Source organism: Xenopus tropicalis, chromosome 4, assembly GCF_000004195.4.
Source record: "Xenopus tropicalis strain Nigerian chromosome 4, UCB_Xtro_10.0, whole genome shotgun sequence".
NCBI lineage: Eukaryota > Metazoa > Chordata > Amphibia > Anura > Pipidae > Xenopus > Xenopus tropicalis.
In genome coordinates, this window is record NC_030680.2 from 44,025,500 (window position 1) to 44,051,813 (window position 26,314).

At 36.4% G+C, this 26,314-nt stretch overlaps 2 protein-coding genes across 2 annotated transcripts; one reads left to right on the top strand and one right to left on the bottom strand.

The window, feature by feature from the left end:
* Positions 1-5,304: 5,304 nt before the first annotated feature.
* On the bottom strand, positions 5,305-18,991 carry cnep1r1 (CTD nuclear envelope phosphatase 1 regulatory subunit 1). The gene is made up of 6 exons (NM_001011315.2): positions 18,965-18,991; positions 17,048-17,119; positions 13,881-13,954; positions 10,807-10,916; positions 8,558-8,612; positions 5,305-7,096 (listed from the first exon to the last, which is right to left on the bottom strand). Exons 1-6 carry the CDS (start codon positions 18,987-18,989, stop codon positions 7,055-7,057), a joined length of 378 nt encoding a protein of 125 aa, NP_001011315.1. The 5' UTR covers positions 18,990-18,991; the 3' UTR covers positions 5,305-7,054.
* Positions 18,992-19,317: 326 nt separating this feature from the next.
* tiprl (TOR signaling pathway regulator) lies at positions 19,318-22,826 on the top strand. The gene is made up of 2 exons (NM_001015736.1): positions 19,318-19,417; positions 21,358-22,826. Exon 2 carries the CDS (start codon positions 21,375-21,377, stop codon positions 22,194-22,196), a length of 822 nt encoding a protein of 273 aa, NP_001015736.1. The 5' UTR covers positions 19,318-19,417; positions 21,358-21,374; the 3' UTR covers positions 22,197-22,826.
* The last annotated feature ends 3,488 nt before the right edge of the window (positions 22,827-26,314 follow it).

Below are 26,314 nucleotides of genomic sequence, written 5' to 3' on the forward strand. Positions count from 1 at the left end.
TGGATTAATTCTTGTCTGACCGTACAAGCGTAGAACCTATTGTATGACCTTAATAGGGGACATTTAAAAAATTGAACATTAGGAATACCATCCCTCAATAAACCCCAATATCTTCATAGAATATTAGCCAGCTGTGGGCTCGATAGTCCCCAGAAAAGTTATTATTTATATCAACCTGCATTTTTATAAACATTGTCTTTGGTGGTTTTGTTACGTGACGTGTTCATGATATAGACAGAGCCCTGTTGAACCCTGGACAGTTTTTTTTGAGTGCATAAATTCATCACCCCATATTAGGTTTACCATACATGTTAGAGATCCCCTTCTTGAATACCAGGATTTATAAGTCTGGGAATTTCAATTTACTCAGGTGAAGTAGAGGTTAAGCAGTCTAAGGTAGAAAAAATTATAAAGCTACCCCTATTTATCTCCTTTAATCCACCCAAAAAGAAAGGCAGCCCGATCTTTAATTGGGCCGGCAAATTTTTGGAAAGTGTTACTGTAGTTCCTGAAATGTACACTACTGGACAAATAATAGATTAAACACTTTCTAACACCCAGTCTTTATCCCTAGGTTGTGGAAAGAAAGATGTTAGAGGGCTGCAAATCTATCAAAAATAATGTCTGTGAACTTTGTATAAAATACTTGTAAAAAAAAGCTCCTAGGTGTTGCTCTGTGCTGCAGTCAAATACAATTGTAGAAATCCCAAAAAATAGGAGTTTGCAGTTTTGCTGGTTATCACTACCCATAATAAATGTTTTGCAGCAAACCTGCTGAAGCTTTTTTCCTATTTTTTGGATTTCTACAATGGCTGCAAATCTATGTTACTACATTACAAAGGAAGGAGGCAGCTTTACAATAATTTTCTTTCAAAACTAAAGACAAGTTTGAATTGGTATTGTTATGGTTTTATTTTAAAACAAATACAAATGTAGTTATAAGGATTATAGTTCTAATGATCAATTTGCTACTCACCCACTCTCCTTGCAAACATGAGACTCACCAACACAGTTATCTTAAATGTAAGAAATTGAAGTATAGATAAAAGTATAGATGAAATTGGCAAACATTTAGAGAAGATTATGTATGTGTTCATAACATGTGAAGACCATCCACAAAAACTGTAAAATTTGGGGGATGGTTCTTATTTCATTCAACTTCCTGTTCTTACATGCACAATCAAAACAAATGTGCAGTCCACAGTGATGCCCTATGTTTAAAAGAACTGCTTGATATCTCACAGTCTAATAGGCTGTAGCCAGGGAAGGAAGCGGGTGTTTAATTTACTGTAAATTTTAACATACTTGTGGTAATTATGTTTTTGCCAATGTTAACTCTTTTCCTGGGCATCTTACACTGCTCTTGATTATACAGACACCAATAGCTTCATAATTTCAGATTTTACCTTATATAATTTCTCCCTCAGACAACTTGCAAAGGTATTTGCCATGTTACAAATGTATAAAATAATCCCAAGTTAAACATAAATGCTTAATATTATCTGTAATTGTAAATTAGATGTATGTTTACTAACCTGTAGAAGCTATGGAAGACTCTATGTTGGCTGCACATCGAGCCTCATGAGACATTAAAATTCTTATAGGTCAGGAGGTGAAGTAATTTTATCATTAATTGTAAGATCTATATATGGGAATGCTTCTAATCAATTTTTGATTTAAGGAGAATAAAAGGTATGGCCTTTAAGGGAGATTTGAAAACCAAACTACTAAGTTCAGTAGATAAGAGGATGTATAAAGTTTGTACAGGGCAACCACATAAGTTAAACTCTGCCTTAAATCTGCTTTGTGCATTTAGTAATTTAAGAAATGAGGGGGGGAAAATTCCTTCCTGACTTCAACATGTCAATGGGACTAGTCTGAGGCTCAACTTACTACTAAGAGCTATTTGCGTTTTACTTTTGTAAATAAGGATTTGGTTCAGTATTCAGCCGAATCTTTCGAAAAAGGGTTCTCCCAGATCCTAAAATAGTGGATTTCGTGCATCCATAGTCATTTGAAAGGACTAACTGGTAAATAAAACATCAGATAGTTTATTGTATTGTCACCTTATACTTTTAATAGCAGTGGTAAGTTGACGTATTCTTTTATACTATAATAAAGTTTTGATTATCAGATGCAGATCCTTTTTTTACACATTTATGTATTTAATTTCTGACTGAGTGAAGGCAAGCGGAGTGGAGGTTGTCCTGAAAAACATGCAAGCAGACATTTTTAGGCTAACCTATGGTCCACTGTGCTGCGCGTGTCTGCACAGGTAGTTTTCAGTGCAGGCACACGGGTCCCCTGAAGGAAAGCCCAGGCTGAGAAAAGCCATATGCTCTGTGCGCCTGTGCTTTAGAAGTTACACTGCAGTATTTGATATCCTGTATCCACTGTTTGGAACAAAGTAACTCTTCTTAGCCACCATAAATACATATCTGCCTGTAATTTTCTATTGTTATATAATCTTTGCAGGTTAACTGACGCTTCACAGTTGATGTTACTGAAGTAGCTTACAAACATTTAATAGAATATTCAATTTAATGTCTGGTTCTTTAAAATGTTAGTCTTCCCGACACCCTAGAGAACCATGATGACTGTGCAATTTTCAAGCACCACCACCAGACATCTCCGCAAGGGTAATCATCTGACACTGATACCTTCCCATGAGAATTCAGGATCCCCAGTTACCATGACCAATTGATATGCAGTGGGATGTGTGATGTTTAAGGTGTGATTTACAAAAGACACTCATGAATAGTTGGCAACTAAGGTGGCAGTCCCCAAAGAAAAACCTCAACTCAAGAGGATTCCAGTTCAAGGTTTCTCTTGGCTCCTAAATAGAAAATGAATGAATACAGAAAACAGTATTCCCATATCTACCAAAACAGCACTGCATGTGAAAATGCCTAGATATTCTCATTGCATGGTGCTTTCTGCCACATCAGTGCTACCCACATTCAGGACTGTAATGTATGCACAATAAAATGACACTGTTATAAAAAGTTATATTTATGTAAAATATGTATATTTATTTTCAGCAAAAAGAGCAGTGTGCGCTCACAGGCCATACAAATTCAAAACCTGAAGTGTAGTGGTAAGCTATATGTATTCTACTCAGGCATTCCTAATTTGTTTTTCAGAATAAATGAGAACAAAACTAATATGTAATATAAAATGTAAGATTTTTACAAGATTAATAAACATGTAGTTTAACCAATATCTACCCTTCAGCCTTTCTCCTGCTATGCATCAAGTTGGTCTCACATCCATGCATAACCACTACATGCTGGCTCCATGCAAAGTTCTAACTTTAGTTGACTTTCTCTCAGCCTAGAACTTACCATTTTATGTATGTGTCCAGTTCTCATTGGTTAATAAATGTGAGAGGTAGTTTCAGTTAGTTGGGCAAGTATGCCAAAGGTTTTATACAGTGGTGCTTGATCATTTGTGAACCCTTGAAAATTTTCTATATTTGTACATGTATGTGACCTAAAACATCATCTGATTTTCAAACAGTCCTAAAAGTAGATGAAGAAAACTTGAGGCTTGGTGAAAAATAGTTTGCACCACTAGTGTAAAACAATCTAAGAGTATTACGAAAAGTAATATTATTAATAATTATTTAGCCTTAAAGGAGAACTAAAGCTTCAATCACTGGGGGGGGGGGGGGGGGTGTTGTATTTGATTACCTGATACCCTGGGCCAGAGCTCTCTTAAGCAGAAAACTGCACTGGCCTAAAGTACATGTAAGCAAGTGATCATCTTCCTGCTTTTTCTTTGTGACAGGTGTGCATTCATAGTAGAGTGAAAAGCCAGTTTAACAAAAAGGTCAGCCTTTTCACTCTACTGAACATACATCAGATGCAGGATTTTGAAAAATGAAGGGATGAAGAAGACCGATTGCTTGCATTTACCTCAGGCCAATGTAGTTTTCTGCAAACAGGAGCACTGTCCCGGGGTATCAAGTTATTAATTATTTAACCCCAGTCAATGAACCTTTCCTTCTCCTTTAAACTCTTCTATTTTATAAGCCAGTATCTTTTAAAAGGTGTTTTGTAGCATTTTTGCATAATGAAAAGAAATATTATAGAAAAGTTATAAGGAAAGTTATTTGTAAATGTAATTGAAAGCTGAATTTATTCATCTGGCTAGCTTCTGTTACATTGTTCATAATTGTTTCACAGAAATGTATTATTTTGAACAGTTACTTAGAATTACATTTATTTCATTATGCAAAAAGCATGATTGATTTTATTGATTGAAAAACCCATTAAAATCGAGATAGATAAATACAACATTACAGAACCCAGGGAAGCAGGTATGGCACAACACAGTAATAATCTAACAAACGTAAACACTTTTAAGCATGGACCATAGGACAGATTCACAACAATGTTTTCAGGTGCTATAGGCTCTTGCGCTTACTCGTTGTCTACATAATATTCCCTTTACAAATAATTACATATACCCTTAAGCAGGTTTGGACCAAGTAAACATGTAGTCACTGTTTACTAATGTTCTGAATGCAATGGCACCTGCAACTTTTATCATCTTTATCTTCTCTTAATAACCTTTGGCATTGGTAAACTGTCCATAACCAAAAGAGCCAAGCCAAAGAAATGTGAACACCCAGAATGAAAACTGCAATGACTATAAAATGTTCAATGTATAAAAATAAAATATACAATCAAAACAAATTTCTTCAGTAGACTGCTTGTGCTGTCCCTGGGCTGTTGAGGTATATAAGTGTGAGAAACAACAATGCAAATAAAAAATGAGCATTAATAATATTTGATTCTGTCCTGTTTCACAACAAGAAATACTTTTGTGCAAAAAATTCAAAAAGTCAGTAATCTTTTATCACAGTTAGCACACAACTTTTTTTTTTTTACTGCACAGCATTAATTTTTGCAACTGCTGGAGTCTATGGGTGTTTTTTCATGGCAAAAAAATTCCGCTCATCATAGTAGCCAAATATAAAATAACGGACGTGATTTAAACAAACATCTGCTTTGTATTTTTATTTTTCTATTTTAAATAAAAAAAAGTCTAAACACTTATATAGTTTTTAGATACATCAGATCAAAAATAAAAAAAAAATAAAACACCACTGGCCATCATCACCAGCAACTAAAAGAAATATCTAAAGATATGTACATAACCTGTGAAATAAATGTGAAAAGATCAGCTGCTGTAGCAGTAGGCATTTTGTTCTTTTACTAAATACCTAGGGGCCTATTTATTATGCTGTGTTAAACGAAATTCACCAAAAAAAAAAAAAAAAAAGTGTAAAAAGCAGTGTAAAATAAAAGGTGTGTTTATTAAGGTGAGTTTCATTTTACACCATTTGAACGCCAGATTTGACAACAATATAACTGGTGGAAGTTACTCTTAGAAAAAACAAAGCCTGGCGATGTATACCGAATTTTGTCATGTTTCTTTTACACCGCATAATAAATCTTCCCCCCTGTGCTGTAACAAAGTACCATGTTTAACTTATATCAACATTTCCAATGTATTTTTCTGAATATTTTATAAAGAAATAGCTTAAAGCAGTCTTAGTCTGCCAATTTAGATATTAATAAGGGAGGGCACTGTTTTGCCCCATACATGATCCAGTAAGCTGATAAATTGATAAATTCAAAGCCTCCACAAATCAAATCCATGTAATGGGGATCCTAGGATGACAATGTATTGTGTAATGTTAAATATAATGTTCTCAAAAGCACATAAGAGAGATTATAGTTCAAAAGCGTTTCTTTTTCCTTAAATAGTGGAACTGAACAAACATCTTCAATAAAGAAAATATCTAAATTATATCATTTTAAGTAAAAATACTAAAAGCAAATCTTTATATTCCCCTTGATATTAGGAAGTTACAGAAACAAAGATATGTCAAAAATTATCATCAAACCTAAACAAATGTTTGTGAAGATTCTCATTCATCCAGGTCATGCTATATCTGTAGTAATAAGTCATTCTGAATTGAGAAAGCCAGTTGGATGAATGGAAACGTCTTTAAGAAAAACACAGCAAGTCCAGTTGATTTGACTTATTACTACAGATAAACCTAAACAAAATATGAGATTTTAAAGTAAATGTCCACTCTGGGAACTTAAAACCATAATTATATCACAAATATAATTTACAGTTAGAATTCTAAAACCTAAATCAGCCCAGATAATTTATTTCGCAAATAAAAATAGGACCATGTTAATGATGTTAAGGATCAATACCTTAACAGACAGCATCATATGGGTTATACATTAACAGACAGCTATTTGAAGTATACAGTCCCTGAACTATGGTTACACAGACAATTTAAGACCCTGGAATTAAAAAAGTATAAACAATGAAAATACTTGACACAGAAATAAAGTATTATGAAAAATCCTCCTCCCAATAACAATTTTTTCCATAAAGCAACTTTCCAATATACATTAAACATGTTCATTTATTTTAAAGTTATTTGTAAATGTAATTGCAGATAGCGGTATCTTTCAGAATGTTTACATTCCGTTAACTACTGATTCAGACCAATGCAACAATATAAAAGATGAAGTTTATTAAAAGATCTGGAAGAGAATTAACTTTTAATATATTGCTTCAACAATCAGAACCAGAGAGTGGAAAGGGAAAACAAATACTGATTTAAATTGCAATTACATTTTCAAACAATATTAACCCTGCAAATCTGTAATTAATATATGTTAATGGAAAGTGAATGTAACTGTGGTTTTTAAATGCTTTTATAATGGGTATGGATGTATTAATACAAAAAAAAGGAATTTGGGTTTCATGTTTAATTTGAAAAGGACTTTTATCATACAGCTTTCTATGTCTGGGTGGCAGGTCCCCTTTATGCAGCAATCATGTGTGCAGTATTATACAGGATAAGATCTATTGATTCAAGTGTATTAATCTACTCCTTGCAAAGTCAAGTATAAAGTCAATTATATTCATCTGATGTTACACACTTAGTTTGTTGAAACTCTTTAACAAGTCATTTCTGTCTTTGAGTTTTATTTCCAATGGTGGATGAAAAACATGATCATTGGACATGGGGTCTTGGCTTTAAAATTAGCTTTCCAGTCTGTGAAATGAAAAGAAAATGCAAATGAGATACCTTATAAAATCATATCTGACTAATTGGCATTTTGTTTTACAGCTTACAAAAAAAAACCCCAGACCAACCCCCTGTCTAGTTAAAATTAAGTTAGCTTTATGAGAAAAGTTTATGTAAATACAGTCATAAACACTCACAGTAATGCTGCTCTCTGAAAAGAAATACTGCATTTACTTGTTTCTATTCTGTCAACATGGGCCTCTGTTTCAGACTTCCTTCTCTCACAGGGCACACACACAAACCTGTGCAGCTTTCTCCTCTCTCCTCCCTCCCCTCTCTGCTGTAATCTGAAGAGCTTTCAGGCAGCAGCATGCAGGCAAGGTAGTGACATCAGACCAAGCTAAAATGGCAGTTGCTATCTTAAAGGAGAATGCAAGTCAAAACTTAAAAAGCATACTGCCTAATAGTTCTCCTACTGTTTAGTAAAAACGCCACACGTTTGGCTCACCTAATCAAATATTTACTCAGTCACGCTTACTCCACATTTTCTCTGTTTTCTTGAACAGGCAGCCATCTTTAAAAAGGTATTCTCCCTTCCTTTCCCTCCTTGCTTCATACTGCACATGTGTTTCATTCCCTCCCCCCTGCCCCCGCCAGATCCGCTTCTGATTGGCTGGTGGGCATGTGTAGCTCAGAACAGGAGACAGGATCAAGTTACACACATGCTCAGAGAATAGGAAGGCTGCCGCTGGCAGCCTACAGGAAGGAAAGAGATATTTCAGTGATGTCACTGGTCTTCACACTGCTGTAGGCTGCCAGCACCATATTTCAGAGAAGCAAGCAGGGATCTGGAAATTTAGATATGCAGTAAGTACTTAAAAAGAATGCCTTTAGACTTACTTTTAATTTATATTAACCTTTCATTGTCCTTTAAAGACAAACAGATTTATAAAAGTGTCATGCTATCCTTTAGAAGAGGCAAAACAGCTACTAAAGAAATCTTCAACTGGTAAAGAGTCTACATAAATCTTTCACTTAGCACTTAAATACATTTTGGATATTAAAACATATCTTTGATCAAGTACATAGTACAGGTATGGGATCCCTTATCTGAATTAGAATAATTCTTTCCTTTTTCTCAGAAATAATAAAACAGTACCTTGTACTTGATCCCAATTAAGATACAATTAATCCTTATCGGGGCAGTCCTATTGGGTTTATTCAATATTTAAATGAACAGACTTAATTTATGGAGATCCAAATTACGGAAAGATCCCTTATCCGGAAAACCCCAGGTCCCAAGCATTCTGGATAACAGGTCCCATACCTGTAATGTGTTTTATCACAAATATGAAACTTATTACTGTAAGCAACCATATCAAGTTTTACCAGCCCTAAAATAGTGGCCTATAATGTGATTTTATTATACATTGTATATGTGGTAAATAAAGCAGGAATATGGTAAGATTTGAATTCATGAATACGTACATCATCACACGACATGTTATATTCAGCCAGGACAGTCCGACATCGTGCTGCTATTCTAAAAAGATTATGGTCAGGAAAAGCATTTTCTAAAGCAGAGGACCTGAAGAAGACAATTTCCTAAAAGAGTTCCAATGAATGCTTCTTTAGTCTGCACTGCTGAAACGGACTACACGTATTATTGAAACAATCTAGCTGTCAACCCTCATTTAGCCACGGCTACAACCCCCACAGTGTCTCCTTCTTTGCAGATGGAAACACTGTTCACCCAAAAACTATTTTTTTGTGGCTGCACCCAGGCTGAAGCAATGACTTTGGGCGCAGACACAACTATCGGATTCTTCAAGCGTAGGGGCAGATTGTAAATTGTAGAATTCAGTATCTCAACAGCCTTGGAATCTGCCATCACATCACTTGGAAGGGCATTCTACAACCTCACCTTAAAAAGCCACCTATGCTGCTTAAATTGAAAGTTCTGTTCTTCTAATTTAAAGGGGTGGCCTCTGCTGTGCTGATCATTTTTATGGGGAAAAAAAAAAGAACATCCTGTGAACAGCCTCTTTGAAATATTTCAGTACCTGCCACACTAGTTGTTCAGAGGTTAATAGTAAGGCAGCAGCATCCCCTTAGTGAAGTGTCACACCGCAACAAATCTTTTTTGCCTTGAGAGGAAACTTGTTTGCTTTGAGAGGAAATCGTAGTGATGCGTATTCCATCCCACCAGCAATTTACATTCTTATCGGTGGGATGGCATTGCGGGAAGATTAGTCGCCTGTGGCAACGAAGATTTGTCACAGGGCGACTAATCTCCCAGTCTGTCACTGCCCTTAAAAGACATGTAAACCCCACACACAAAAATGTAATGCCACACTGGTTGTCCAGAGGTTAATAGTAAGGCTGCAACATCTCCTTAAAGGAGAAGGAAAGGCTAAGTCACTTGGGGGTGCCAAAATGTTAGGCACCCCCAAGTGACTTAGATCGCTTACCTTTTACCCCGGGCTGGTGCCCCTGTTAGGAGAGAACAGCACCAGCCCGGGGTAGCAGCGAGCGCTTCCTACTTCCTATTCTCTTGCGCGCGCATGCGCAGTAGAGTGAAAAGCCGAACTTAAAAAACAAAGTTGGCTTTTTACTCTACTGCGCATGCACCGGCCGACGGATTTAGCCGGCAGAAGAAAGAGGAAGGAGGAAGAGCTTCCTACAGGTACCCTGGGCTGGTGATTTTTTCTCCTAACAGGGGCACCAGCCCAGGGTACAAGGTAAGCGATATAAGTCACTTGGGGGTGCCTAACATTTTGGCACCCCCAAGTGACTTAGCCTTTCCTTCTCCTTTAATCACTTAGATTTCCATCTTCTCCTGTAACCCACTCGGCCCTCCCCTCGGGAATTTGCTTGGACTTCTGGCTTGTCAGACATGCTCAGTTGTACTAAACTCAGATTACTAGCAGCCAATGAAGAGCTGGCATTGCTGGTTCCCATAGAAACTCAGCTCTAGCTGTCTGCTTTTTTCTCCTAACTTTCTCTACTGAGCTCAGCGTAATCAATACAGTGCTCAAACAAAGCAGAACTTTTATGAAATACAGTTCTACCTGTGAGAGCCTGCATTCTTGATGAAATGTATGCTGAATAAGGGTCTTTGTGTGTGTATGCTGTTTGCAGATTTAAATGTATCTCCGGGTGAAAGCTGCTATTTGCTTTAGGAAAATGTGATGGTGCTGGGAAACAGAAGGGATCTATGCAGTACAAATGATGCTAATTGGTTGGGGGAGACATGCCCAACTGATATACATAGGAAAATGTAGGCTTTAAATGTCTTTTAATACACAACCTTAGGAAAGACACTGGGAGGGAGGCAGTTGGCTCCGAACTCTGGCTCCATTCAAATATCATCTCTCCACACAGTGGAACAAAAATAGAAGGAATACGGAGACCACCAGACTGAAGACAGCAAACTTCCACCTCTCCCGCCCATCCGTAAAAATAAAAAAAAAAGTGTGCCGGGCCACACACCATTGCCATGGGACACTCGGGGCCCAGGAGGGCATGCAGATGAAGGGACTAGCACCTGCCACTGGATGCCATCATAACACATCAGGAAGGCAAATGGGATCAAGCATGTCAGAACAGTATTGTCCTACCTTATAGAGCAGGATAGCACTTAAGATCCCAGGATATGAGGTAATGTGCAGGCGAAATTATCTCATAGATCAAAAATAAACCCCAGAAACCCCTTAGAACAGTTTGTTAAAGGATACATAGATGGTGCCACCACTCTCTTGTGTATACCAGCAAAGAACAAACCAATCAGTGTTATACAGCTAATGGTAAAGAATGGATGATTCCACAAAGATGTGAAGAAAGACACCTAAAAAAAAAGGCATTATCACAAACACAAATCACCTCCCTGCACAAGCAATATATGTTTTCCTAAAAAAAATGATAATACATTTGGCAGACTAAAAAAATATTAGTGTTGCTTGTGTGGGTTTTTCCTCTGTTAATTGAAAACATAGGAGGAGTCTTAGTTTACATTAATATAACCCTTATCTTTGTAGCCTTCACAGAAAAATAGCATTCAAGATAATAGATCCATTATCTGTATGTAACCTTGATTTCAGCTAAAGAAGGTCCTGAAAATACAGTATACAGGTATCGGACCCCTTATCCGGAAACCCATTATCCAGAAAGCTCCGAATTACGGAAAGCCCATCCCCCATAGACTCCATTATAATCAAATAATTCAGAATTGTAAAAGTGATTTCCTTTTTCTATGTAGAAATAAAACGGTACCTTGGAATTGATCCCAACTAAGATACAAATAATCCTTATTGGATGCAAAACAATCCTATTGGGTTTAATTAATGTTTTATTGATTTTTTAGTAGACTTAAGGTGTTGAGATCCAAATTACGGAAAGACCCCTTATCCGGAATACCCTTGGTCCCGAGCATTCTGGATAATGGGTCCTATACCTGTATATCAGAACTGTCAACTTCAGCTCAATCATAATTGCAAAGGAATGTTGATTGAGCTGAAGTTGAACTTTAAGTTAAGTTGAACTATAAGTCACCACATTTAAAAATATTTACATTTGTTAAAAAATCTAATGGAAACTATGAGCAATATTCATCAAAAGACAAAATAGTGAAATAAAAAATGTAATAATACTTGGAGAGTAACACCGGCATCATAAAAGTTCATGGAGGTGCCAAATAAGGGCTAAGATTGGCTACTAGGTAGCATCTAAGCACACTATAAGGTTACAGGAGGCTTTATGTGGTAGTAAATCTTGCTTTTATTCAACCAAACTTGCCACCAAGTCAGGAATTCACAACTACCTGCTTTGGGGGCACTAAGCACAACATCCAAGGGGTTGGTGAGCAACATGTTGCCCACGAGCCACTGGCTGGGGGATCAGTGTTTTAGAGAATACAGCAAGAGAATTGATAATCATGCTACTGTTTATCTACCAATTGTAGTGGATTGGAAAGTGTTTTGAAGTTGAAAGTTTTATGTTTTATGGTTATAAAACATGGAATCATAGTGGATTTTTCTACACTGATCACCAAGAATAGAATCTTTATAGCAATAATGGATTTCTGCAAAATGATCTAAATTTAGTACCTTTGCCAGCAATTACAGTCTTCAGTTGATAGGTACATATTATCTTTGTACATTTGGACACTGCAATTTTTCCCCATTCTTCTTCTGTTGGATTGAAATTTGGACCATTCCAGGACATCAACATTGTTATTTTTTCAAGGAATACTGTCATGGAAAAATGCATTTTTTCAAAACGCATCAGTTAATAGAGCTTCTTCAGCAGAATCCTGCATTGAAATCTGTTCAAAAGCACAAAGAGATTTTTTTATATATAATTTTGAAATTTCACATGGGGCTAGCCATATTCTTCATTTCCCATGGAGCCAAAGCCATGTGACTTGTGCTGTGATAAACTTCAGTAACTCTTTACTGATACACTAAAAGTTGGAGTAATATCACTCCCTTCCCTTTCCACCCCAGCAGCCAATCAGTAGAGCAATGAGAAGGTAGCAAGTTAACAGCTCACTTATACCTATATTGCTAAAAGTGGTAGATATCAGAATAACACTCAACAGTAAAAAATCCATGTCTGGCTCATGACTCCTCCAGTTAAGGTGGTCATTCATAGGCAGATTTCAACTACTCATTCTGGTCCTTCAGACCGATTCGACAGCTTATCTGCCCATGTATGGGCACCCCAGATGGGCCTACCAGACCGATATCTTTCCATCGGATCAGGGAACACATTGGCTTGTTGATATAGGCCCCAGGGCAAAATGATTGAATTAACCCGATATCGCCCACCTTTTTACGCGGGCATATTGGGAGAATATCCACTCATTTGGCAACCTCGCCAAATCAGTGAATCCCCATGTATGGCCACCTTAACACGGAGAATAAGAAAAAAGAGCTTATCTGAAAGCAGTTTTTTCACTGTAATTAATTTAAATCACTTTGCAGATATATTTTCACTTTGACATAAAACTCTACTAATGATCAGTGCAGCAAAAAAAAAAAAAAAAAAAAAAAAAGGCCACTATACACAATAGTTCTATTTCCTGTGACTAGAAAAACATGAAAACTGCCAAGGTAGTGAATACTTTATTGCGTAACATTTATTAAAAGCACAAAAAAATCAAAACAACTCAGAATAATTAAGTGACTTTGCACGACAAATGTGCAAAGTTGCGCTCTCCGGTGGAGGATGAGGGTTGTCTATGTCTTATACAATATTGGCCTTTTGTGGAACATACTTATCCATGCAGGAAGTATGCAGCATATAATAAGACATTAATGGGGTATGTGATAGACACTAAGGGCAGCGTTTACTAATGTTAGTATTTTATTTTTCACAATTCTTTTTTTGCCCTAAAGCACAAACTTTTTGTAGAAAAAAAGTGAGACTTTTTCTGGATTTATTATGACAAAACTGTGAATTTTAAATCTGAAAATACTCCAGCTAAAACCTGTTGATATCATATAGAAGTCAATGACAGATGTCCCTTTTACAATTGGAAGATTTTTTCTCTTCTGATACACAAATACTGTGTGCAACTATAGTGGAATCTTTCATCTTTCCAGCAGAACATTTTGTGCTTTGACACTTGCTGGGTAATAAATGAGACAACCTTTACTATTCTGGACCTATGTCTCTCTCTTACTACTTTTATATCTTCTTCTTGCCTGTTTTTTTTACTTTGTTTATGTAAAATTTAAAAATAAAATCTTAAAAATGTTAAAATACATTTGTCACTCAGATAAAAGCAAATGAAACATGCAAAGCTTACCTTTTGGGTCTCTGGATCTATTAGCCAATTCCATGCCCCCGTGGCAGTGCAAACAGAGACCACTATGAGTATCACTGGTAGGAAAGAAATAGAGCTTTTAAAATTCACTACAAATATCATGCAATCATTTGTTTAGAGAGGGAGATTTAAAAATTTACTTCAATTACAATTTAATAATTTAATTACATAAAGCAAGGTATTTGTACATATTTGTACATAACAAGCCGTGTAATGCAGTAAAAATGGCTTTGAAACAGGTAACACAGTGAAACTACAGACCATCTGGAAACTGGTTACCCAGAAAGCTCCAAAATCACGGGAATCCATCTGTCAATTTTAAAGAATAAGTAAACCATTTTTCTCTCTCTCTAAAATTACTCAGAAGAAAGAGGGGAACAGGGCTTTAAAGGAGAAGGAAAGGCTAGTAAAGAGTTAATCTCAAGCTGCAGGCATACCTTCAGCTGTCTCAATAGTGCTCTTAAGTCTCCCCATATTTCACCTGTTCAGAAGATCTGAAGCCAAACAGGCAGAAAAAACGCTGAGCTGGATAAAGAGGATTCTCATAATGCATCGGTCCTGCAGTGACTCTGTGACCGGGACACTGTAGGCGGCGCATGCGCTGTTGTGCTCATTTTCATAGACAGAAACAGGCACGCTCCCCTTCACTGAGACACAGGCCGGAGGACACAGAACAGACAACAAGCGAGCTCTGCGGGGAGCGGCGGTGGTGGCCGCAGGGGTGGGGGGGTTTGCGAGCACAGTTGTGTGGCGACCTGGGGGGGGGTGCGAGCGCAGGTGTTTGAAAATCCAAGATGGCGGCCGTGATATACTACACATGCTGTGGTGTTAAAAGGAAAATTTGGGGAGAAGTCAGTATTGTTTTAAAAAATAAAGTTGGCGATTTGCTACAGGAAAGGGGGCTCTACAACATATTAGGTAGAATAGCCATTCCTTGCTCTTTAAAGGAACAGTAACACCAAAAAATGAAAGAGCTTTAAAGTAATAAAAATATAGTGCACTGTTGCCCTGCACTGGTAAAACTGGTGTGTTTGCTACAGTAACACTACTATAATAAGCTGCTGTGTAGCCTTGGGGGGCAGCCATTCAAGCTGGAAAAAAGGAGAAAAGGCACAGGGTTACATAGCAGATAACAGATAAGTTCTGTAGAATACAATAGTGTTTTATCTGTTATCTGCTATGTGCCTGTGCCTATTCTCCTTTGAATGGCTGCCTCCATGGCTACATAGCAGCTTATTTATATAAATTATAGTAGACTTTCTGAAGCAAACACACAACTTTTACCAGTGCAGGGCAGCAGCACATTATATTTTAGTTACTTTTATACAGTTTCATTTTTTGGTGTTACTGTTCCTTTAAGCTGTACCAGTAAGCAGGGGAAAGGTGCTGGAGACTGTAACTTATAATTCAGAAACCAGATCAGACTGAATGCAGGGACTAAGGCATGTTATTCTGGAGGTTGTTTTGAGTAATTTTTGGGGTAGAAAAAAAGACTCTATCAGAAAATATTCTTTAAGCAAATAATTCTCATTTTAGAAATGGTTTCCTTTTTTTCTGTAGTAATAATACAGTACCTTGTACAGGTATTAGGTCCATTATCCTAAACTAGTTATGCAGAAAGTTTTGTATTATCGCAAGGCCATCTCCCATAGATTTCATTTCAATCAAATAAATCAAAGTTTTTAAAATGATTTCTCTGTAATATTAATAAAACAGCACCTTGTGCTCGATCCCAGCTAGGATATAATTATACTTATTGGAGGCAAAACAATCCTATTGGGTTTCAAGTTTAAATAATTTCTTAGTAGCCTTAAAGTATGGAGATCCATATTTTTACTTCATCCTATGCTCCATAAATCCATAATGTTTATTTAATGTATGATTTGTGGCAGACATAGGACAGCGGCACACGAGGAGATTAGTCGCCAGCGCTAAGTCAGCTATTGCGGGCGACTAGTCTGCCCAAAATACAATCCCACCGGAAAGAATTCGCCGGTGGAATGATATATGCATCGATTCGGTCTCCTGAAATTGCCTCTCAAGGAAAACCGAAGCAACGTGTATGCTATCCCACCAGCGATTTACATTCTTGCAGTTGATGCAAGTTATAGAAACATCCCTTATCAGAAAAACCCAGGTCTCAAGAATTCCAGATAACAGATCCTATACCTGTATTGAAAAGTCAAGAGACTTTGGAAAGAATGTTGTAAAGAATAAAAAAATCCATATATCCATCTTCTTGTTTTCATGTAGCAAATACAGGTATAGTACCCGTTATCCAGAATGCTGGGGACCAAGGGGATTCTGGATAAGGGTTCTTTCTGTAATTTGGCTCTTCATACCTTAAATCTACTAAAAAATCAATAAAACATTAAGTAAACCAAATAGGATTATTTTGAATCCAGTAAGGATTAATTATAACTTAGTTGGGATCAAATACAAAGCACTGCAGTCTATGGGAGACAGGCTTTCCGCAATTCGGAGCTTTCTGGATATCGGGTTTCTGGATAATGGATCCCATACCTGTACAGAAAAATTGAACAAATGCTAGTCAGAATTTTATTAATGTGTTTTTAAATGTAGCGATACAAAAAAGAATGCAAATTGGTTCCCTTCTAGACCCTGGAAGAGAAAAACTTTGCGTGTGGGGGTAACATCTTACCAAGTATATAAGGCTAAACTACAATGAAAAACATATTTTTGTTCTAGCAAGTGCAAACTCATCAGAAATAATTGTAAAATACTTGCTAAGCTCAGTAGTTGTTTCCTAATCATGAAAGTTCCCTTGTTTTTCATTAGAAATATTCAAAGCAAATATAATGCAGTATAACAATAATAATAAAATGTGAAGGGCTGCTCTGGAAGACTACACCAAGCCACTGCTCATAAGTTTAAACATCTTGTAGATTGTAAGCTCTTTTGGGCAGGGCCCTCTTCACCTCTTGTATTGGTTATTGATTGCTTTATATGTTACTCTGTATGTCCAATGTATAAAACCAACTTATTGTACAGCGCTGTGGAATATGTTGGCGCTTTATAAATAAATGTTAATAATAATAATAATAATAATAAATAATAATAATAATAATCAAATGGCTAAAAAGTACTTTACAAAGCCTATCATTGAATTTTATTGATACATTTCTTACTTCTCCACCGTCCTGTAGCAGGCTGTAAACATGAAACATATTCAGTAAGTCTTCTCTCAAATGCTTTAAGATCTTGACAAAAAAAAAAAAAAAAAAAAAAGAGGAATGTTAATAAATCTGGCATGTAACAATGGAAAAGGTTGTTAACCAAATTACCAGGAAAGCACAAGGAACCCAAATGTACAAATACCCAGTCCAAGAGGGGGTCAAGGTTCACCAGACCCTCAAAAATGGGAGCAGTAATCCATCAAGTAGTGGGCATTCAGGCACTCAATGTTACCACCAGAGCTACAAAAATCTTTAAGATTTTTTTAACTTTTATTGTTGTGGCCCTTGTGGTATCATTGAGTGCTTAAATACCTACTTATTTGTTGTTAATCAAATTACCAGTCCAGATATACCTTCTGTATAATAAGCTCAACAGAAAGCCTGACATATTGCAGTGTAAGTATGGAGGAGGTTTATAATACATACAATGCTCATTATACATATTTAAAGGAGATGGAAAGGCAAAGTCACTTGGGGGTGCCAAAATGTTAGGCACCCCCAAGTGACTTCAATAGCCTACCTTTTACCCCGGGCTGGTGCCCCTTTTCAGAGAGAACAGCACCAGCCCGGGGTAGCTGCCAGCGCTTCCTCCTTCCTGTAGCGCTGCGCGCGCATGCGCAGTGAAGTGAAAAGCCGAACTTTAACAGAGAAGTCGGCTTTTCACTCTACTGCGCATGCGCCTATGTGTAAGTAAGGAGGAAGCGCATCGCTCCAGGTACCCCGGGCTGGTGCTGTTTTCTCCTAACAGGGGCACCAGCCCGGGGTACGAGGTAAGCAATTAAAGTCACTTGGGGGTGCTTAAAGAACTAATATATGCACTAATGTTCAATATTTGGAATCAAATGAAAAGGTCTTTGATAGAAGTTGATACTTTTATTCAAAGTAACATTGTACTGATAAGAAAATTATAGTCAATGCACTGGCAATAGTAAAACACTACTTTTATTTCATATAATTATTCATCCAGCTTTATATTCATGAAATAATCCTTTAACTAAAACAAATACCAAAGACCTGCTTGTTTTCTGACCTTCTGGTAAAACTCCATCTAGAAGAACTCAATAGGGTTGACGTGTGGTAAATGTGCCAGCCAGTAACTCAAAGGTAAAATAGCCTTCTGTTCCTTTCCTAAATAAATTGTGCATAGCTTAGTGCTATGATCAGGATCCCTGTCCTGTTGCATGATGAAATTTGCAGACCACAGAAGTTAGCATAAAAAAATTCTTAGGTATTCTGAACATTAAACAATTTTGCAGTATACCAGTTTTACAAAGGTACTTCGCACATAAAAGGTTTATTTGTTACACTCGTCATAATGGTTACACTTTTAAGCCCATTAATCTGCAGCTTGACGATTGAAATGATTCCTTACAGCACGTTCCCAAGTGAGGGTCGTTTTGTAAATATCGGTCAAAATATTTCAGCCAGCACAATTTTGACCAGACTGTGTGGAGAGTGCCGACTCTCTAGGCTGTGCACCAAGTAGTAATTCTCTGGAGGAGGTAAGGGTGTGCTGGTGTAAATATTTTTCCGTTTTGTAAATATGCCACACATAAATAATATATGTATATCAGTATACATATTAATCTCCCTTTGCTATCGCAGAACACGAACGTTAATTTTGCATTATTCAAAAATACTGTGGAAGCTACATGAGGTCTATTTGTTACCACTGGTTGTATTAATTCTTCACTTACGCTATGCCATTAACAGGTTTTCATTCAGTTTAAGCACACCGAATAGCATCAAAACGGTATCACAGCAGAATAACAAGCAGATTTTATGCAATGACTTGATATGTAGCAATGAAAAGTAAACAAAAAAAATTCCTCCAAATAACGAAACCCATTTCCCAAAACCCAAACTAACCTTCTGCCTGCTCTAAGGAGTTCATTTCTGCTCCCGTAACTACAGACAAAACGCAATACGTTTACGCAAAAACGAATACTTTGCAGATTTTTACTATTGGCTAAACCACGGTATTATGAGGCGTGACCAGCTATTACCTCCACAGCTTCCTGGAAATAATATATAAGCCCTATCCCTATTGGTCTAAACAAACAGCCTTTCTAATGGGACGAGAAGGTCCTTGCCCGCTATTGATTGGTTAAAAGTTCAGAGGAGTCATCTTCCTATTGGCGACTAAGTATTTCCTGCTCAACACCGGACAAACTATGCACTGACGCTTCTGGTTGGATAAAAGAACGCCTAATCCGCACAAAGATTGGAGGCACGTTCTGTCATTGATTGTATCAGAGTTTGATTGGCTTGAAAAATTAGACGGTGGATCTAGTTACAGAGAACGGGGTTCTGTTGTTAATGGTCAGTGTGGTTGGTTTAATAATATAATATACTGCAAGATATTAATACAACACTTGCGTTGTTAATCTGTCATGGTCTGTAAACTTGATGATTAGCCTAGAATGGGTTTATATTGAATGGGTTTGGACGCTTTCTAATTGTATTCTGAATTTTAATTATAGTTGTTTAGGTCCAAGAAGCAAAGATTTTTCAGGTGTTTTTTTTATATTTTAATTTGCAATGCTGCTTCTATTTCCCGTGTGTATTTGTTTTCTGCCAAGATCTTATTTTGTCCCATAATAGTGAAGAGCAGGCCTCGAGTTTCAAAGCATTTTTCTTGCCGGGATTACAGATAGAAATCTCTTTTATTTGGCGGATGTATAAAAGTTTTCTCGTTATTGCAATCTTAGGGATGAACTATAAACTAACTTTCAAATATTAAACCGGGAGTTCTTTATTAGGATTATTATAAAGACTGATAATCTTTGCTTGAATTTTGATTACATTGGCCTATCAATTTGATTTTATTGCAGGACCAATGATTTCTTTGTCTGTTCAATATCTCAGACACCCAGTAAATTGATTACTTTGAACTATTGAATCCCATGGTAGACCATTGGGGACATTTACATTTTTGTATGGTTTTCCTGTGTTTTTTTATCAACAGACTGATCATTTTGTCTTCACATGTCCTGCTGGAGACATGAAAATGGCAGGGTGTTTTTCTAAAAAGCTTGTATGAGAAACCTTATTGTATGTGGCTAACTTTCTTGCTATTTACATTTAAAAATGTTATTTAGAAGTTTTGGTTAAAGCTCCCTGCTTGAGTGAAGTATACAGTATTTTTTACTTGTCACTTTTAGAGGAGACAATGATTTTTTATAAATGTTTTTTTGAGTACTCAAAGGTAACCCACCAAAAGTGTGTTCAAATTTAAATATCATTAATGGACAACTTCATCTGTTGACAGTGTAATATTTTATGAGCTTTGCACTATTTGATGATATGTACAGTCATTTAACTTGTGCTGCACCTGATTGTGCTACCGTTTAACTTTACTGATGAAACTCTTAGTAGCTTTTGGTTGAATGTTGCTCATTATTTTAATATACCAACAGAGATTTTTTTTATGTGTTGTACAGTATCAATGCAATTATTAAAGTTATAATATTAAATACACACATCTCACACTACATATATTTAGGAATGAACAAGCATACCATACAACATATATAATAAATATTTTATATTTAAGTCCTCACTTTGTAGAGCTGCTATATTTGTATAAATAGGAAAAGTATAAAAACTGTAAACAAATATCAAAAATAGAGAAGGGGTCCACCTTTAAGGGGTTATTCACCTTTAAGTTAACTTTTAGTATGTTATAAAATGTCTGGTTCTTAGCAACTTTTAAGTTAGTGTTTTTTATTTTTATATTTTAATTATCTGCCTTCTTCTGACTCTCTTCAGTTTTCAAATGGGGGTCACTTACCCTGGCAACATATAAAGCTATTGCTTTGTGAGGCTACAATATTATTATTATTTTTTTATTACTTTTCTTTCTATTTAGGCCCTCTCCTGTTATTTTCCATCTCTCATTTAAACCACTGCCTGGTTGCTAGGATAAACTGGACTCTAACAATCAGCTGCTATGCTGTTGAATAAAAACCCAAATAATAAAAAATAAAGATTAATTAAAAATCGTCTCTGAATAGCTGCTAAACAAAAAGTTAAATAATAAAAAACACACAAATTAAAACTAATTCCACATAGTCTTAGAATATGAAAATATACCAAATATATCATACTGAAAGTTAATTTAAAGGTGAACCACCGCTTTAATAAAAAAAGGTGTAATGGCCACTTTGGATATATTTGTTGTATATATAACATTAAAGCATTGCATACAGTGTAGTAGTAGTATTTACTCTATATTCTACTCTATACTTTTCTTGTTTTAGGTTGTTTGGTCTCAGCTATGATGATACAAGGCTTTAAAAGCAGCAATCAAGAATTCAAATTTGGACCATGGCAACTCACTGCAATCAAAACCCACATCATGAAATCAGCTGATGCTGAGAAACTGGCTGAAGAGATGAGCATGCCGTGTCTACCAGAGATGATGTTTGGGGATAATGTCTTGAGAATTCAACATACCTCTGGGTTTGGCATAGAATTTAATGCTAAGGATGCTTTGAAAGTTGTGAAAAGTAACCAAGCGTCTTTAAAAGTTGCATGTGCTGAGGAGTGGCAGGAGAGCAGATCAGATAGCGAGCACAATAAAGAGGTTGTAAAACCTTATGATTGGACATATACAACGGACTACAAGGGAACATTGCTTGGTGACAATATGAAACTTAATGTTATCCCAACAACAGATAAGATAAACACAGAGAAATTGAAAGCAAGAGAGCAGATAATGTTCTTTGAGGAGGTCCTGCTGTTTGAAGATGAATTACATGACCATGGAGTGTCCAGTCTAAGTGTTAAAATTAGAGTGATGCCTACAAGCTTTTTTCTTCTCTTGAGATATTTTTTGAGGGTGGATGGTGTACTCATCCGAATGAATGATACTCGTTTGTATCATGAGGCAGACAAGACATTCATGCTGAGAGAATACACATCCAAGGAGAGTAAAATTAGTAATCTTAGCCATGTTCCTCCTCCTCTCTACACTGAGCCAAATGAGATCTCTCAGTATTTACCTGTTACACAAACCATTTATGAAAAATTAGAATTTCCATCACAAGATTTGGAAAAAGCAGTACTAGTGGATACAAAAAATGTGACAGCCCTATAAACCGCTTACTTCAATTCTGTATTTAAGATAAGAGAGCAGCTGGCAACTTTTCAGTGACTTCATAACATCCTACAAGAAATATTTTACGTCTACATACAGAAAATTAAGCTTGCGCCTCAGAAATCCCAGTTATATGTACATTGATTAAATGAACACACTGGAATACACTTTTGGGTATGTTATAAAATAACAGACATGGGGTTTATTTAAGACTAAGAGACAGCCAGAGTCTTTTTGTATAAGCTATTGGCGTTTCTGAATGTTGAATTTAACTTCAGTTGCATGCACCATTAACTACTTGGATAGTGATAATTTGCTAAACAAAATTGAGTTGAAAAAACTTGACATTTTGAAATGTTAGTCGAGCAAATATTTGCAGTCAAAATATATTATGATTTTTCTGTTATGCTCTCTGATTAAGGTTTTTAAACCAATGTTGTTATTAGGTAATTGTGGCCATGTACAAATAATTGCAAAGGAGTAAGGAACAGCCATCTAATATCCATTAATTTATTATAAGTCTGAATCCTGGTGTTTTTTGTTTTTCTATAATTGTTAAGGTCACGGGGAATTTACATTTATAAAATATAAATTGTAGCTTAAATACAAACTGATTTGTTATGCAAAAAAGATATTTCAAAGTTACTTATAGACAGAAAATATTCTAATAATGATGTCATGTTTTATAGATTAACAAACCTATTTTGTCTTCTTAAAGCACTTTTGCTGTAAATTACTGCAGGGCATGATTCCAAGATTTTTTTTTTGTACTAGGAATAGTATCTCCATATATCTTTTTGGGATGAAATTCATGTAAATCCCTTGCAAATTGTTTTCTATGCAACTAGTTAGATGGGGGAAAAATGTCAACCTCAAACTTGAGCTGTATACACAATGTTTAAGGAATACTATAGTATATGAAGGGCAAACAAACAAACAAACATATTTACTTTCTTGAGTTTTGTTGCCTAATTAGGAACTAGGGATGCACCTTACCCACTTTTTGGGTTCGGCCGAACCCAACCCGACGGATTCTGCTGATTCCAAATCCTAATTAGCATACACTATTTGCATATGCTAATTTGGATCAGGAAGGGTTTTAAATTGGTGCGCACATTGAATATTTCCCTCCTACCATTTAACCCTTCCAAATTCTAATTAGCATATGCTAATTTATGTTGATTCGGTTCGGCCGGGACCATGAAAACTGTAAAGTTTTTTGCAGTAATAACTACATTAACATGAAATCTAGACTATTATGTAGCTAAAATAGCTGTTTAGAGTTATTCTTAGAGGGAAAAGGTTTACTTATTCTTTAAAGAGAAAATATTTTTGACAAATTCTCATTTAGTTGGGCTTTTGTATAAAAGGTCCATAAACGTCCATCATCTAAAAACCAGATATTGTTATAATTTTTTTCTACATAAAAGTACCTGATTTCTCAGTGGAAGTTCCACGGATTCTCTGGGAAATAGAGGTACTTCAAGTCCAAGAATCCATCAGTTTGCAATCGAAGCGATAAGGGTGGATTTGCATTTAATTGTGTGTCTGTGGCTGGTAGCACACAGTGAGATTAGTTGCCCACGATAAATCTTCGCTACCATAGAGAAATTACAGCAGTGAAGTGGCATAAGGTGACTCCACCCTCCCACAAGAAAGCAAGCAAAAGTCAGCTTAAACTGGACACATATACCCTGCAGGTATATGAAAAAGAGTGGGGGATTGATCAATGCACATTCCCTGGTCCCCTGTTTCATAAGTAAATTGTCTATGCTGGTGCATGTATTTACAGAAACAGGGATTTTTAGTTACAAAATTATGATCATAAGATTGGTAAGCCACCATACCACGTCAAGGTAAACCCCATATGGTGGATCTATCTGCAGATATATGGACTAGTTCAAATGATTATAACTCTTTATCTTATTTATGATAGAGAGAGTTTATTTTCACCTGACTAACCAGTTATTCATATCTGATAAACCAGATGGGTTAGGGAGTCATGTTAGGACATTGTTACATATGGCTAGCACCAGACTCTAAAGCCGGCCATACATGTTCAGATTTTAGATTTCTTCCAACAAAAGCTCTGTTATCAATTGTATTTTTAAATGCAGTGATCTAAAATGAACATTGAAATTGTAGGTACAAATAACAAATAGGAGGATATTCTGAACATAAAATTGGCAGACAACAATCTTACAAAAGTGACCCGGAAATGCATTGTAGGTCACCCAAGGAAATCATCAGATACACAATATATGCATAGATTTTATCGGGATCCAACATAGTTTCATACAATTATATCTGTGCATGTGTTGCCATCGTGTGCAGGCTTTCGAATTATCGGGCCGATAATATTCGTAGCATGGTGATTGGTTGTTTAGTCGATCGACTAGGTTAGAAAATTTAAGTTGAATAACGATAAAATATACACATGTATTATGTACCTGACAATTTCCTTGGGGGGGGGACCTACAGTTGTACAATTGGTGTCTGCCAACTATTTAATGTTCAGAACATTCTCCAAATTATTATTTTTAGGGCTCATCCTACAATCTTAGTCTAAATGTTACTTTTAGAACATTGCATTTAAACACAAAATGCATATCTGAACGTTTGTCAGAAGAATAAGACTAAAATCTGAACGTGTATGGACACCTTTAGGGGTTCCTGTTAAAAATTCCAGATTGCCCCTATTCTATCACTGGCAGGTTAAGCTTTGCATAACTTGAGATGTGCCAGTTCACCCTTATATAGCCTGTATCATCACATGCATGAAGTTTCATTAGCTAAACAAAGGTGATGATTAGCATACAGGCTTGGCAAGGAGCACTGTAAACCTGTTTCATGAAAAAGTGGGCAATTATTTTTTTTCAGAATTACTAGCCAAAGCAGTCCAGAGAACCCAGATTCAAAACACTATGAGATGAGGTTTGAACAGGAGAGAGTACAGATATTTGGGTATTCGATTTTGTTACAGCGAGTGACAGACAGGAATTTATCAGAAAACCTGTACACAATCACTTTATGTTAACAAATATGTCTAAATGATCTCGGGAATTGCAAGTCATGGACAAACACTTGCCCCAGTTGTTGCAGAAAGAAATAATATCCTCTGTACCACTAGACCAAAATGACAGGCTTTTATTCTTCCCTGTTGTTTATCAGGATGGCAGAGGGAGATATTCGGCTAGTTCTGGAGGAATGTCAGGGGATAGAACACAAAACAAAAACTGTAGTACCGTGTTAGCCAGTGTAAAAAAAAAAAACAACAAAACACAAATACAAGAGTATTGTAGAAATGATACCTATATTGGCTAACAATAAAAATACATCGCAAGCTTTCGGAGCTCTAAGGCCCCTTCTTCAGGCAAAATGCAAATGAGAACTGAAATGGCACAACATTTATACTGATAGATCAGAGAGAAGTGTTCAAAAGCAATAAATTAGGAAGTTACAGATAGATAGAGATAACTTGTGAAGATAGTAAAAGTAACTAAGGTTTATTAGGGTGGGTTGTAAATAGTCCAGGGGTCTGGATTCAGTCAGATCAGATAGTGTGACATGAAACCTGACCCCAAATTAAGGCCCTGTCCTAATGTGTTGAATAATTCCATACATTTGAATTCATAGATCTTCCTTTCTCGTTCAGTTCCAAAGTTCCCTTTTAGAATTAACACCTTAATGTCCTGAAGTCTGTGGTCCTGATTGCAGAAGTGTTGTCCCACTGGTGTATCACACGCTTTGGTCTTGATCTTATGTCTGTGATCGTTCATCCTTGTGCGTAGTTTTTGCCCTGTTTCTCCAATGTACTTCCTCCTGTAGGGCTCTTAGTACATATGATCAAGTACACCACATTGGAGGAAGCACATGAATAGCAGTCCCGAATGGTGTAGACTTTTTGTGTATTCGGTATTGCAATTTGATCTTTGCACAGGATGTATTTGCAAGTCTCACATCTTTTGCTGTTGCAGGGAAATGTACCTGCTTTAGTTGTTTGGGGAACAGCACTTCTAACAATCATTTTCCTCAGACTGGGTGGTTGTCTATAGGATAGAAGGGGTAGTTCAGGGAATATCTCCTTTAGTCTGGTATCTGTATGGAGCATGGGCTGC

Coding starts and splice junctions, on each gene's coding strand:
- tiprl (NM_001015736.1), top strand. CDS start 21,375: ATGATGATACAAGGCTTTAAAAGCAGCAATCAAGAATTCAAATTTGGA.
- cnep1r1 (NM_001011315.2), bottom strand. CDS start 18,989: ATGAACTCCTTAGAGCAGGCAGAAG. Junction 13,955..17,047: donor TGCTACAGGACGGTGGAGAA/GTAAGAAATGTA, acceptor CTTTCCTACCAG/TGATACTCATAGTGGTCTCT. Junction 7,097..8,557: donor ATAACATGTCGTGTGATGAT/GTACGTATTCAT, acceptor TTCATTTCACAG/ACTGGAAAGCTAATTTTAAA.